At 45.2% G+C, this 15,736-nt stretch overlaps 1 protein-coding gene across 4 annotated transcripts in view; it reads right to left on the reverse strand.

Moving 5' to 3' along the window:
- siz (Brefeldin-resistant Arf-GEF family protein schizo) overlaps positions 1–15,736 on the reverse strand; it is a 423,991-nt gene that overhangs the window by 283,089 nt on the left and 125,166 nt on the right. The window contains exon 2 of one of the 4 annotated variants that reach the window (XM_045727742.2): positions 7,045–7,092. The exons of 2 other annotated variants lie outside the window; for them this stretch is intronic. In XM_045727742.2, coding sequence (XP_045583698.1) covers positions 7,045–7,092 — 48 coding nt within the window. Of the gene's footprint in view, positions 1–3,731; positions 3,755–7,044; positions 7,093–15,736 lie in introns of those variants that run through there. One more of the 4 variants, XM_069314956.1, reaches the window with a different exon arrangement.

Raw genomic sequence — 15,736 nt, forward strand, 5'->3', positions numbered from 1 at the left:
TCTCTCTCTCTCTCTCTCTCTCTCTCTCTCTCTCTCTCTCTCTCTCTCTCTCTCTCTCTCTCTCTCTCTCTCTCAATAGATCTGCATCCTCTGTAGACATTGTCATGTAAAAGATCTTCCATAAGACCTGGACATATACCAGGAACCAGAGGTACTGGACCTGACCTCGGCCATGGTACCTGTTGCACCACTCTCACAGTTTTCTCTGATTGTGCCTCTTGGTTTTCTGTCTGTTAGATACTCCTTTGCCCAATCCAGAATTCTTCCAGTTATCCCAGCCTGCATGAATGCACGTGTCTGTATATATACTTGTAAAAATGCAATGGAGATTCCATCCTTCTTTCCATCTCCTTCCTCTATCGCTTCCTCAACTTGTCTAACTACCAACCCCATCCCTATCCTTCACTTCTCTGCTATCCCCTTTCCTCCTCCGTGCAGCTCCGCCTTACCACTTGGGCTGGACGGTAGCGCGACGGTCTCGCTTCATGCAGCTCGGCGTTCAATCCCCCGACCGTCCAAATGCTTGGCCATCACTCCTTTTCCCTCCGTCCCATCCCAAATCCTTATCCCGACCCCTTCCAAGGGGGTCGTAATACCTTAGCCCTTTCTCCTGATAATGCCCTCCATGACAATTGGTGAGCGACATCTTTACCCAATCTGTGCGGCCATTGTTGAGGCGGAGTTACCTGATGGCTCACTCGAGGCTCGCCGCTCACCTCTGTGTTGAGGAAATATATTAAATTTCCCCAGCGCGGCGCTCCCGATGGAGTAGGGGGAAGAGGAGAAGGGGGGGGGGGAAGAGGAGGAGGGGGGGGGGCGGAAGAGGAGGAGGAGGAGGGGGGGAAGAGGAGGGGGGAAAGGGGGGGAGGAGAAGATAAGGTAAGTTTGTGAAGACAGTCTTGAGTGCTTCATCCAGCCTCGACTATTTCTTCTACGTTGGTGACGCTGCCATGTTCCAGGCGTAGGTGGTAGAATGAGGGTGTAGTGGATACAGTGGTCGGCAGTCATCTACGTCCTCTACACGATAACTTCTCGTCTGTCTCAGTAAACATTTGTTCGTGTCAAGACTATCGCTTCCCCTCAGGATATTATTGTGGACCAGGACCACTCTTGCCCTCCAGGCCTTGTGAGGTCGTTCACTGTGACCTCGTAACTCAGTCTCCTCTACTGCGGGACAGGACCAAGTACCGGACTTGTGTTCAATTTTGCCAGTGTGTTCTTTATGAGGTGTGGGGCTCCAGGCCGGTGATGTATACTCCACTCTCCTTCACACACACACGCGGTGTACGGAGTTATGAACAGTATTTTGTCCACCTTTCTGAAGGTTCTTCTAATAATCCACAATTTAGTTCGTGCGGCTCCCGTGAGTCTCACTACTTTCTCTTTACTGTATTCTACACTACAGGTGTGGCCATACATTTATACAATCTTAATCAGCATGCATATATATATATATATATATATATATATATATATATATATATATATATATATATATATATATATATATATATGCGAACAAGCCTGAATGGTCCCCAGGACTATATGCAACTGAAAACTCACACCCCAGAAGTGACTCGAACCCATACTGCCAGGAGCAACGCAACTGGTATGTACAGGATGCCTTAATCCGCTTGACCATCACGACCGGACATTAGGAAGTGATAGCCGAAGCTATTTGAACCACTTCCCCGCCGGCACTCGGATAGTAATCTTGGGCATGGCATTTTATTATTATATACATATATATATATATTCTCCTGTTCTCCATGACCAGGGCCAGAGATCTCTTAAACTTCATATACTGTTGTGGGTTATTAAGTAATCATTCACACAAGAGGATTAAAGTGCTTATCCAAACTCAAGTTGTAATTACACAGAATGCATTATATAATCTGCTTGTGTGTGTGTGTGTGTGTGTGTGTGTGTGTGTGTGTGTGTGTACTCACCTATATGTACTCACCTATATGTGCTTGCAGGATCGAGCATTGACTCTTGGATCCCGCCTTTCCAGCTATCGGTTGTTTACAGCAATAACTCCTGTCCCATTTCCCTATCATACCTAGTTTTAAAAGTATGAATAGTATTTGCTTCCACAACCTGTTCCCCAAGTGCATTCCATTTTTCTACTACTCTCACGCTAAAAGAAAACTTCCTAACATCTCTGTGACTCATCTGAGTTTCCAGTTTCCACCCATGTCCCCTCGTTCTGTTATTATTACGTGTGAACATTTTATCTATTTCCACTTTGTCAATTCCCCTGAGTATTTTATATGTCCCTATCATATCTCCTCTCTCCCTTCTTTTCTCTAGTGTCGTAAGGTTCAGTTCCTTCAGCCGCTCTTCATATCCCATCCCTCGTAACTCTGGGACAAGCCTCGTCGCAAACCTCTGAACCTTCTCCAGTTTCTTTATGTGTTTCTTCAGGTGGGGGCTCCATGATGGCGCGGCATACTCTAAGACGGGTCTCACGTAGGCAGTGTAAAGCGCCCTAAAAGCCTCCTCATTTAGGTTTCTGAATGAAGTTCTAATTTTCGCCAGTGTAGAGTACGCTGCTGTCGTTATCCTATTTATATGTGCCTCAGGAGTTAGATTAGGTGTCACATCCACTCCCAGGTCTCTTTCTCGAATCGTTACAGGTAGGCTGTTCCCCTTCATTGTGTACTGTCCCTTTGGTCTCCTGTCACCTGATCCCATTTCCATAACTTTACATTTACTGGTGTTAAACTCCAGTAGCCATTTCCCTGACCATCTCTGCAGCCTGTTTAAGTCCTCTTGGAGGATCCTACAATCCTCGTCTGTCACAACTCTTCTCATTAATTTTGCGTCATCCGCAAACATTGACATGTATGATTCCACTCCTGTAAACATATCATTTACGTAAATTAGAAAGAGGATTGGTCCCAGCACCGATCCTTGAGGTACTTCACTTGTTACTGTTCGCCAGTCCGACTTCTCGCCCCTTACCATTACTCTCTGGCTCCTTCCTGTTAGGTAGTTCTTCACCCATACTAGGGCCTTTCCGCTTACTCCTGCCTGCCTCTCAAGTTTGTATAGCAGTCTCATGTGCGGTACCGTATCAAAGGCCTTTTGGCAGTCAAGAAATATGCAGTCTGCCCAGCCTTCTCTGTCCTGCCTTATCCTGTGTGTGTGTGTGTGTGTGTGTGTGTGTGTGTGTGTATGTGTGTGTGTGTGTGTGTGTGTGTGTGTGTGTGTGTGTGTGTGTGTGTGTGTTGTGAGAAATTCATTGCTATATCTATTCCTACGTCTTTTTCTGGCTGACACTAAAAAGTTCCTTCTCTTTATTGTCGACAATTCCTATGGTCTCCTGTCGAGTAACCCAATCCTCTTGCATTTGCTGGGGTTGAACTCTAATAGCCACTTGCATGATAATTTTGTAGACTACCCAGAGACCTCCCAGGAATATTCTCCAATGCTAAAGGTGCGATACTCTAAGAAAAGGAGCAGCTCAGAAAGCACTGGAGGACGACCTAGTGGCACTGGAGGAAAGAAAGGTGGCACTGGAGGAAGGAAAGATGGCACCTAACGGCATCTCAGTGCCTAACAGTAAACATATAATACTTACATATTCAAGCCTGATATCAACAGCAAACAGAAATAAACAGGAAAGTAGAAAAGGTTATCCAGGGCCAAACAACGGCCTCCACATGCAACAGTAGAGAACGTAAGGCTAACGTTCCCGGCACGTTAATTGAATTGTCAAGACTAACCTCATCATAGCGTCCGCCCCCCCTCCCCCACACCCTGGCACTCCCGGTGCCATAGACCAGGGTTGCCAGTGCCAAGACCAGACCGGGGCCACACCAGACTGGGCCACACCTGCCTAACCAGTGCCAACACCAGTGTCTACACCAGTCAGTGCCATCACCAGCCAGTGCCAACACCAGTCTAAACACAGTCATGCAAGCAAAATACACAAGCAAAAAAAACACTTCTAGTCACATGAACTAGAAGTGAAGTTGGAACCAAAACAAATTAAAAATATTACAAACTGTGATAACGAAGGGAAGTGAGACGGTACAATGTACAAACTCAACAGGAGCCGTGATGTAGGTTCGAACCCGTGTGCCCTGGGTGTTCCCAGACGCGCCTTAGTCAACTGTGCCACGACACAGTGCCCCACCTGCACCATGGCGTGGTAACAGTTGACTAGGGCACGCATAGGAACACCCGGCGCGCAGGTTCGAATCCACATGACGGCTCCTGTTGGATTTGTTCATTGATACATCACCTGCATGGGCTCTCTCTGTGTAGTGTAGTGTGTGTTACGTTACCTACGAGACAGACCTTCGCTTTAAAATACAGACAACATTAGAAAAGGTGTGTCTAAGTATGCCAGTGTACAGGTGAACAGGTGTACACAGAGTGACTGTAGCACATGTGTGTGTACAGGTGTACACCGAGTGTGAGTGACTGTAGCACATGTGTGTGTACAGCTGTACACAGTGTGAGTGACTGTGGCACATGTGTGTGTACAGGTGTACACCGAGTGTGAGTGACTGCAGCACATGTGTGTGTACAGCTGTACACAGTGTGAGTGACTGTGGCACATGTGTGTGTACAGGTGTACACCGAGTGTGAGTGACTGCAGCACATGTGTGTGTACAGCTGTACACAGTGTGAGTGACTGTGGCACATGTGTGTGTACAGGTGTACACCGAGTGTGAGTGACTGTGGCACATGTGTGTGTACAGGTGTACACTGAGTGTGAGTGACTGTAGCACATGTGAGAATACAGGTATACACTGAGTGTGAGTGACTGTGGCACATGTGAGAATACAGGTATACACTGAGTGTGAGTGACTGTGGCACATGTGAGAATACAGGTGTACACTGAGTGTGAGTGACTGTGTCACATGTGAGAATACAGGTATACACTGAGTGTGAGTGACTGTGGCACATGTGAGAATACAGGTGTACACTGAGTGTGAGTGACTGTGTCACATGTGAGAATACAGGTATACACTGAGTGTGAGTGACTGTGGCACATGTGAGAATACAGGTGTACACTGAGTGTGAGTGACTGTGTCACATGTGAGAATACAGGTATACACTGAGTGTGAGTGACTGTGTCACATGTGAGAATACAGGTATACACTGAGTGTGAGTGACTGTGGCACATGTGAGAATACAGGTGTACACTGAGTGTGAGTGACTGTGTCACATGTGAGAATACAGGTATACACTGAGTGTGAGTGACTGTAGCACATGTGAGAATACAGGTATACACTGAGTGTGAGTGACTGTGTCACATGTGAGAATACAGGTATACACTGAGTGTGAGTGACTGTGTCACATGTGAGAATACAGGTATACACTGAGTGTGAGTGACTGTGTCACATGTGAGAATACAGGTATACACTGAGTGTGAGTGACTGTGTCACATGTGAGAATACAGGTATACACTGAGTGTGAGTGACTGTGTCACATGTGAGAATACAGGTATACACTGAGTGTGAGTGACTGTGTCACATGTGAGAATACAGGTATACACTGAGTGTGAGTGACTGTAGCACATGTGAGAATACAGGTATACACTGAGTGTGAGTGACTGTAGCACATGTGAGAATACAGGTATACACTGAGTCAACCCGTTCTCGCAAATTTAATAAGTCAATATTGACTTATTAAATATGTGCATAGGTGACATACTTAACATAATAGTTTCCCTTGAAAAACTTCATAGAAAACACCGACCTTACCTAACCTACTTAGTATGTTAAGATAAGCATCTTATTGCTTCGTAATTACAATTATTACCTAACCTATACCTATAATAGGTTAAGTAACAATTGTAATTACGAAGCTATAAGATGCTTATTTTAACATACTAAGTTGGTTAGGTAAGGTCGGTGTTTTCTATGAAGCTTTTCAAGGGAAACTATTATGTTTAGTATGTCACCTATGCATGCAACTAATAAGTCAATATTGACTTATTAAATTTGCGAGAACGGGTTGACTGAGTGTGAGTGACTGTAGCACATGTGAGAATACAGGTATACACTGAGTGTGAGTGACTGTGGCACATGTGCACACAGGAGTTTCAACTATCAAGTGACAACTTAACACTTGCTCCTCCTTCAAATATATCGCCCTAACAGTGTTAGAATTTAATAATATCCTTAGACAAGATTCGTCAAGGCATTTATGCAAAGTTTGGAAGGTAACTTGTTAAACCTGTACATCTTTCCTTAATAATTTCCTCAATAACAACATTTGTTTAATGTCGTGTACATGTGGGAGCTACATGTGTATACATAATCCTAAACAAATAAAATTCATCTAATATATATATATATATATATATATATATATATATATATATATATATATATATATATATATATATATATATATATACATATATATACACTTATACTAAATAAGCAGAAGCAATGTATGTATACATACAACACGGGAGAAAATACAATCATGCATATCTACTTGAGAAGACAAATACAAAAAAAAAAAAATCGCAAAATTGAAATATACAAGAGAATGGGAGAAGGGACCAGATTCACGAAGCACTTACGCAAGCACTTACGAACGTGTACATCTTTCCTCAATCTCTGATGGCTTTGGTTACATTTATTAAACAGTTTACAAGCATGAAAACTTGCCAATCAACTGTTGTTGTTGTTATAAACAGCCTCCTGGTGCTTCGGAGCTCATTAACTGTTTAATAATTGTCAACAAAGCCGCCAAAGATTGAGGAAAGATGGACAGGTTCGTAAGTGCTTGTGTAACTGCTTCGTGAATCTGGAGCTACAGAGTTACAACTACAGAGTTACAGAGGTACGCAGAACACTCCTTATAAAATACCGGGCAATACAAGCATAGCACAAGAGCTCAGGCGGTGGACAGGAGACAGGCGGTGGACAGGAGACAGGCGGGCGGCGGACGGGTGGGCGGCGGGCGGCGGTCGGGTGGGCGGCGGTCGGGTGGCGGGCGAGCGGTCGGCGGGCGGTTGAAACCCGAGGTTTTAGGCATTAAAGGTGTGGAGGTGTAGGGACGGGCACCTACTTCCTTCTGGTCCTGGCCAGCTCCAGCACCCGGCTCTCTCGTCGCGTCCTGCGGCCAACACAACACACACACGCTGTTACTCCTGCTTGGTCCTCACTCACCACCACACCGTGGGGTTAATGGTCATTGGTCACCTGGGTCAGTATCATAGGTTAATGGTCACCTGGGTCAGTACTAGGGGTTAGTGGTCATTGTCACCTGTGTCAGTATTATGGGGTCAATGGTCACCTGGGTCAGTACTAGGGGTTAATGGTTATTGGTCACCTGTGTCAGTACTAGGGGTTAATGGTCAATGGTCCAGTGTGTCAACACCACCACACCATGGGTTAATGGTCATTGATCACTGGTGAGGTTAATCAGCTCCACCTGTAGTTAATGACTACAGGTGTTCAGACGTGAGTCATAACAGGTAATATGTCAAGTATGTTTTAACTGGTCGCCACAACAGAGGTCAAACGTCATAAGCTTCCCCTGGAAACCTCATCCCATGTTCTATAGTCATCCAAGTACACACACACAATATGTATGGTGGTCTAAATTAACACACATATATATATAATATTAATAACAATAACAACATTCGTTTATATGTAGAATACAACCTTACTTGTAGCTAGAAACTTACAACCCATCACACTTTGGAGTTGCTAAACGCCTGAGACTAAGAGGGTCGCGTAGAGCTGCTAACATATGGGAAGTATAGGCAATATATCAAAGTGCTCATTAAGTATTTTTGTAACGAGTGGTAAATGCATATGATTTATGTATGGCTATGAATATGTACATGTGTTACTTATAAGTACACTACAAGAGAAAAAAAGAACTAGAGCGATATATATATATATATATATATATATATATATATATATATATATATATATATATATATATATATATATATATATATATATATATATATAATGGGTAGTGAGAAGAAATTGTATTCAAGATATATATATATGACACAAAGAATACAGTACTGAGATAAGAGGTATCAACAATAAGAGGTATATAATAGTAATGTTTAGTACAGTCATGTTTATTCTGTATTCGACATTTCAGATTAGAAATGGTAATCACTTCTTCACTTTCAGAAATGCTCTATGTGCGTTTCTTTGGGCAAATTCATCGATAACAAATCAAGCAACTTTGCTTTGTCACTGTTGGTGTTGAGAATTGCTCCTCCATTCAGACATGCTCGCACCATTGTGCAGGCAAAGGACCACAATTCGTTGTAGGACACTGGAGCTCCTCTCTCTCAGGGCCCGTGTTGCTGGCAAAGACACAGGAATGGGGAACGCGATGAGGACATTTGAGAAAACATTACCTAGTCTCAATATTTAATATTTGACCATAAATTTCCTTCAGTAACCCAGTCTCGAGTTTGATAATCACATCAGCAATTAATTTAAGAAGAAGCACTTCTGTCACTTGAAATATGACTTGGGCTGAAACATACCTGGAGCATACTTGGAGAGAGTTCTGGGAGTTGTTCTACTCCCCGAGCCCGGCCTGAGGTCAGGCTCGACTTGTGATTCAAGGTTCAGATGTTGAACAGCTGTGAACCTCTGATGTTCAGACAGTGCTCTCTGATTGTGCCTATGACACCTCTACTCCTCACTGGTTCTATTCTCCATTTCCTTCCGTATCTTTCGCTCCAGTATGTTGTTATTCTACTGTGCAAATATGGTTATCTAGCCTTCCAGTATCTTTCCTGCATATATTTTTTGATACCTTTCTCGTCTCCTTTCCAAGGAGTACATTTTGAGAGGTTTGAGTCGGTTATCTTGAGGTTATCTTGAGATGATTTCGGGGCTTTTTTAGTGTCCCCGCGGCCCGGTCCTTGACCAGGCCTCCACCCCCAGGAAGCAGCCCGTGACAGCTGACTAACACCCAGGTACCTATTTTACTGCTAGGTAACAGGGGCATAGCGTGAAAGAAACTCTGCCCATTGTTTCTCGCCGGCGCCTGGGATCGAACCCAGCACCACAGGATCACAAGTCCAGCGTGCTGCCCGCTCGGCCGACCGGCTCCCTGGTGCCAATAATGGTGCCAAACGGTGGCAATAATTTAGACACAATGACTCCAGCTTCCAGCAGGCAACACGTGGACTTGGCGGAGGACGAGGACACTAATTACCAGAACCAAATCCCCTGTTGATGTTGTTACCGACCGGACCAGCTGCGCCGCGTGACTATCTGCTGGTAGGAGGAGAAGGATAGTGATGATGGGAGGGAATGGAGGGATGGAGGGAAGGTAGAGGATAGGGGATGGGACATCCTGAGCCTCACAGCAACTCAGCCTCATTCATCAGCTACTGCGACCATCACTGTGTTCATCAGACATTGTTGTCTTGACGACCTAGTTAAAACTAGACCGCTAAGTTTGAACACGGTAACTAGCAGGAGAAGGCGCCAGTCCTTAACGTGTATGGCACTTGGAGGATATATGAGGATAAGGATTTGAGATGAGACGAGGGGAAAGGAATGGTGTCCAACCACTTGGACGGTCAGGGATTGAACGCCGACCTGCATGAACGCCATCTTAAAGTTCTCTATCTTCTTTGGTTTCAATCTTGACACATTCCAGTACGGAATGGTGGAAAGCCCTGTATTGCCCTGAGCTGGAGCTTCCATCAGCCGAGCCTTGAACCTGGGAACAAGAACAAGGTGAAGACAGCTCCCTTGTGAAGACAGCTCCCTTGTGAAGACAGCTCCCTTGTGAAGACAGCTCCCTTGTGAAGACAGCTCCCTTGTGAAGACAGCTCCATTGTGAAGACAGCTCCCTTGTGAAGACAGCTCCATTGTGAAGACAGCTCCCTTGTGAAGACAGCTCCCTTGTGAAGACAGCTCCCTTGTGAAGACAGCTCCCTTGTGAAGACAGCTCCCTTGTGAAGACAGCTCCCTTGTGAAGACAGCTCCCGAGTCTCCCTTGGAGACTTGGGGCTAGGTCCCCGTCCTAGGATAACAAACAAAAAATGGGGGCTAGTGGCGTACCTCTCGATGTGGGACTTTCGGGTCATTACTGTAGGTCTCTCAGCTTGGGGTCCTCAGACTTGGACTGACCAACAGCCTGGTTGACCAGTCCAGCAACCAGGAGGCCTGGTCGACGACCGGGCCGCGGGGACGCTAAGCCCCGGAAGCACCTCAAGGTAACCTCAAGGTAAGGTAGTGGCGTACCTCTCAATGTGGGACTTTAGGGTCCTAACTGTAGGTCCCTCAGCTTGAGTCCTTACTGTAGGTCCCTCAGCTTGGGTCCTTACTGTAGGTCCCTCAGCTTGGGTCCTCACTGTGGGGTCCCTCAGCCTGGGTCCTTGATAGACCCTCTCTCGTCTCTGAGAGGTAAGTGTGTCCATTCTGCTACCACAACAACCTGTAGGATCAGTGAGCAGCAGCCACGGCGCCGTGTCACCGGGGAGTAACTATCTTATCTTAAGTTTCCCCGGAATACGACCCGCCAAATCGTTTAACATCCAGGTACCCAATCACTGCTGGGTGAACAGAGGCTACAGTTAAGGATTGGCTCCTGGTCAATCCTTCTCGGCCAGGATACGAACCCAGGCCAAAGCGAAGCGCTGGCGAGTGGTTTACCACTACGCCACGGGGACTGCTATTGTATATTGAACGGAAACTTGCCTAAAGAAAGAATAGAAGGAAATAAAAATAGAATTAAACTCTCAAGACATAACCATAAGGCGGTCGTATGTGAGATAACATGTAAGGAGAGAGCCAGCCTGTGGTAAATATGTGTGTTGTGTAGCCAGGCTCGCCCCACCAGCTGTACACACTCACTTACAATAACACACTCAGCGATACACTCTCCTCTCCCACGGTCACCAACACTAAAAGTCAAAGTTTCCAGTTTCAATTGAACAAATCCACAAGGGTCGTGAAGAGGGTTCGAACCTACGTCTCAGAGGATCCCATACGCTGCCTTAATCGACATGGTCAAAAGAATTGCAACCGGAAATTCCTTTGGATTAGGAATTTTCCCAGTTTCAACTTTACCTGACCTCGGCTAACATGGAGGCACTGATTGATCTAGTCTATGATATATATATATATATATATATATATATATATATATATGCGAACAAGCCTGAATGGTCCCCAGGACTATATGCGAATGAAAACTCACACCCCAGAAGTGACTCGAACCCATACTCCCAGAAGCAACGCAACTGGTAACTACAGGGCGCCTTAATCCGCTTGACCATCACGGCCGTCAAAAGGAAGTGATAGCCGAGGCTATTTGAGCCACTTCCCCGACGGCAACTCGGATGGTAATCTTGGGCATAGCATTTCACCAAATCACCTCATTCTTTGGGGCACACGTGAGGAACACAAATGCGAACAAGCCTGAATGGTCCCCAGGACTATATGCGAATGAAAACTCACACCCCAGAAGTGACTCGAACCCATACTCCCAGAAGCAACGCAACTGGTAACTACAGGGCGCCTTAATCCGCTTGACCATCACGGCCGTCAAAAGGAAGTGATAGCCGAGGCTATTTGAGCCACTTCCCCGACGGCAACTCGGATGGTAATCTTGGGCATAGCATTTCACCAAATCACCTCATTCTTTGGGGCACACGTGAGGAACACAAATGCGAACAAGCCTGAATGGTCCCCAGGACTATATGCGAATGAAAACTCACACCCCAGAAGTGACTCGAACCCATACTCCCAGAAGCAACGCAACTGGTAACTACAGGGCGCCTTAATCCGCTTGACCATCACGGCCGTCAAAAGGAAGTGATAGCCGAGGCTATTTGAGCCACTTCCCCGACGGCAACTCGGATGGTAATCTTGGGCATAGCATTCAGGCTTGTTCGCATTTGTGTTCCTCACGTGTGCCCCAAAGAATGAGGTGATTTGGTGAAATGCTATGCCCAAGATTACCATCCGAGTTGCCGTCGGGGAAGTGGCTCAAATAGCCTCGGCTATCACTTCCTTTTGACGGCCGTCATGGTCAAGCGGATTAAGGCGCCCTGTAGTTACCAGTTGCGTTGCTTCTGGGAGTATGGGTTCGAGTCACTTCTGGGGTGTGAGTTTTCATTCGCATATAGTCCTGGGGACCATTCAGGCTTGTTCGCATTTGTGTTCCTCACGTGTGCCCCAAAGAATGAGGTGATTTGGTGAAATGCTATGCCCAAGATTACCATCCGAGTTGCCGTCGGGGAAGTGGCTCAAATAGCCTCGGCTATCACTTCCTTTTGACGGCCGTGATGGTCAAGCGGATTAAGGCGCCCTGTAGTTACCAGTTGCGTTGCTTCTGGGAGTATGGGTTCGAGTCACTTCTGGGGTGTGAGTTTTCATTCGCATATAGTCCTGGGGACCATTCAGGCTTGTTCGCATTTGTGTTCCTCACGTGTGCCCCAAAGAATGAGGTGATTTGGTGAAATGCTATGCCCAAGATTACCATCCGAGTTGCCGTCGGGGAAGTGGCTCAAATAGCCTCGGCTATCACTTCCTTTTGACGGCCGTGATGGTCAAGCGGATTAAGGCGCCCTGTAGTTACCAGTTGCGTTGCTTCTGGGAGTATGGGTTCGAGTCACTTCTGGGGTGTGAGTTTTCATTCGCATATAGTCCTGGGGACCATTCAGGCTTGTTCGCATTTGTGTTCCTCACGTGTGCCCCAAAGAATGAGGTGATTTGGTGAAATGCTATGCCCAAGATTACCATCCGAGTTGCCATCGGGGAAGTGGCTCAAATAGCCTCGGCTATCACTTCCTTTTGACGGCCGTGATGGTCAAGCGGATTAAGGCGCCCTGTAGTTACCAGTTGCGTTGCTTCTGGGAGTATGGGTTCGAGTCACTTCTGGGGTGTAAGTTTTCATTCGCATATAGTCCTGGGGACCATTCAGGCTTGTTCGCATTTGTGTTCCTCACGTGTGCCCCAAAGAATGAGGTGATTTGGTGAAATGCTATGCCCAAGATTACCATCCGAGTTGCCGTCGGGGAAGTGGCTCAAATAGCCTCGGCTATCACTTCCTTTTGACGGCCGTGATGGTCAAGCGGATTAAGGCGCCCTGTAGTTACCAGTTGCGTTGCTTCTGGGAGTATGGGTTCGAGTCACTTCTGGGGTGTGAGTTTTCATTCGCATATAGTCCTGGGGACCATTCAGGCTTGTTCGCATTTGTGTTCCTCACGTGTGCCCCAAAGAATGAGGTGATTTGGTGAAATGCTATGCCCAAGATTACCATCCGAGTTGCCGTCGGGGAAGTGGCTCAAATAGCCTCGGCTATCACTTCCTTTTGACGGCCGTGATGGTCAAGCGGATTAAGGCGCCCTGTAGTTACCAGTTGCGTTGCTTCTGGGAGTATGGGTTCGAGTCACTTCTGGGGTGTGAGTTTTCATTCGCATATAGTCCTGGGACCATTCAGGCTTGTTCGCATTTGTGTTCCTCACGTGTGCCCCAAAGAATGAGGTGATTTGGTGAAATGCTATGCCCAAGATTACCATCCGAGTTGCCGTCGGGGAAGTGGCTCAAATAGCCTCGGCTATCACTTCCTTTTGACGGCCGTGATGGTCAAGCGGATTAAGGCGCCCTGTAGTTACCAGTTGCGTTGCTTCTGGGAGTATGGGTTCGAGTCACTTCTGGGGTGTGAGTTTTCATTCGCATATAGTCCTGGGGACCATTCAGGCTTGTTCGCATTTGTGTTCCTCACGTGTGCCCCAAAGAATGAGGTGATTTGGTGAAATGCTATGCCCAAGATTACCATCCGAGTTGCCGTCGGGGAAGTGGCTCAAATAGCCTCGGCAATCACTTCCTTTTGACGGCCGTGATGGTCAAGCGGATTAAGGCGCCCTGTAGTTACCAGTTGCGTTGCTTCTGGGAGTATGGGTTCGAGTCACTTCTGGGGTGTGAGTTTTCATTCATATATATATATATATATATATATATATATATATATATATATATATATATATATATATATATATATATATATATATATATTTATTGGAGTGATAGTATACGGTATCAGGGTTGACAAATTCAAATTGCTAAAAGTAGCGAGCTGAGGGTCTAAAAGTAGCGAATTTGTAATAAGAGTAGCCCAATTTTTTGTTTAGTGCCTGATACGGGTTTCAAAGTAATCTATTATGATATCAGACTTTTTATACCGAAAATATGCCAATTACTGAAAACGGCGATGGGTCATATTTTGCCCAAACCCCCCTGCAGTTTTCAAAATATCTCAAATGTCCGAAATTTGACTCCTGAGCGTGATTTTTGAGCCGAATTCTGAATCTCTGCACCTATTTTCATTTTCAAATTACGAATTTTTATACCGAAAATATGCCAATTACTGAAAACGGCGATGGGTCATATTTTGCCCAAACCCCCCTGCGGTTTTCAAAATATCTGAAATGTAGGAAATTTGACTCCTGAGCGTGATTTTTGAGCCGAATTCTGACTCTCTGCACCTATTTTCATTTTCAAATTACGACTTTTTATACCGAAAATATGCCAATTACTGAAAACAGCGATGGGTCATATTTTGCCCAAACCCCCTTGCAGTTTTCAAAATATCTGAAATGTCCGAAATTTGACTCCTGAGCGTGATTTTTGAGCCGAATTCTGACTCTCTGCACCTATTTTCATTTTCAAATTACGAATTTTTATACCGAAAATATGCCAATTACTGAAAACGGCGATGGGTCATATTTTGCCCAAACCCCTCTGCAGTTTTCAAAATATCTGAAATGTAGGAAATTTGACTCCTGAGCGTGATTTTTGAGCCGAATTCTGACTCTCTGCACCTATTTTCATTTTCAAATTACGACTTTTTATACCGAAAATAGGCCAATTACTGAAAACGGCGATGGGTCATATTTTGCCCAAACCCCCCTGCAGTTTTCAAAATATCTGAAAAGTCGGAAATTTGACTCCTGAGCGTGATTTTTGAGCCGAATTCTGACTCTCTGCACCTATTTTCATTTTCAAATTACGAATTTTTACACCTAAAATATGCCAATTACTGAAAACGGCGATGGTTCATATTTTGCCCAAACCCCCCTGCAGTTTTCAAAATATCTGAAATGTCGGAAATTTGACTCCTGAGCGTGATTTTTGAGCCGAATACTGACTCTCTGCACCTATTTTCATTTTCAAATTACGAATTTTTATACCGAAAATATGCCAATTACTGAAAACGGCGATGGGTCATATTTTGCCCAAACCCCCCTGCAGTTTTCAAAATATCTGAAATGTCCGAAATTTGACTCCTGAGCGTGATTTTTGAGCCGAATTCTGACTCTCTGCACCTATTTTCATTTTCAAATTACGAATTTTTATACCGAAAATATGCCAATTACTGAAAACGGCGATGGGTCATATTTTGCCCAAACCCCTCTGCAGTTTTCAAAATATCTGAAATGTAGGAAATTTGACTCCTGAGCGTGATTTTTGAGCCGAATTCTGACTCTCTGCACCTATTTTCATTTTCAAATTACGACTTTTTATACCGAAAATAGGCCAATTACTGAAAACGGCGATGGGTCATATTTTGCCCAAACCCCCCTGCAGTTTTCAAAATATCTGAAATGTCCGAAATTTGACTCCTGAGCGTGATTTTTGAGCCGAATTCTGACTCTCTGCACCTATTTTCATTTTCAAATTACGAATTTTTACACCGAAAATATGCCAATTACTGAAAACGTCGATGGGTCATATTTTACCCAAACCCC

Source organism: Procambarus clarkii, chromosome 80 (genome assembly GCF_040958095.1).
Source record: "Procambarus clarkii isolate CNS0578487 chromosome 80, FALCON_Pclarkii_2.0, whole genome shotgun sequence".
NCBI lineage: Eukaryota > Metazoa > Arthropoda > Malacostraca > Decapoda > Cambaridae > Procambarus > Procambarus clarkii.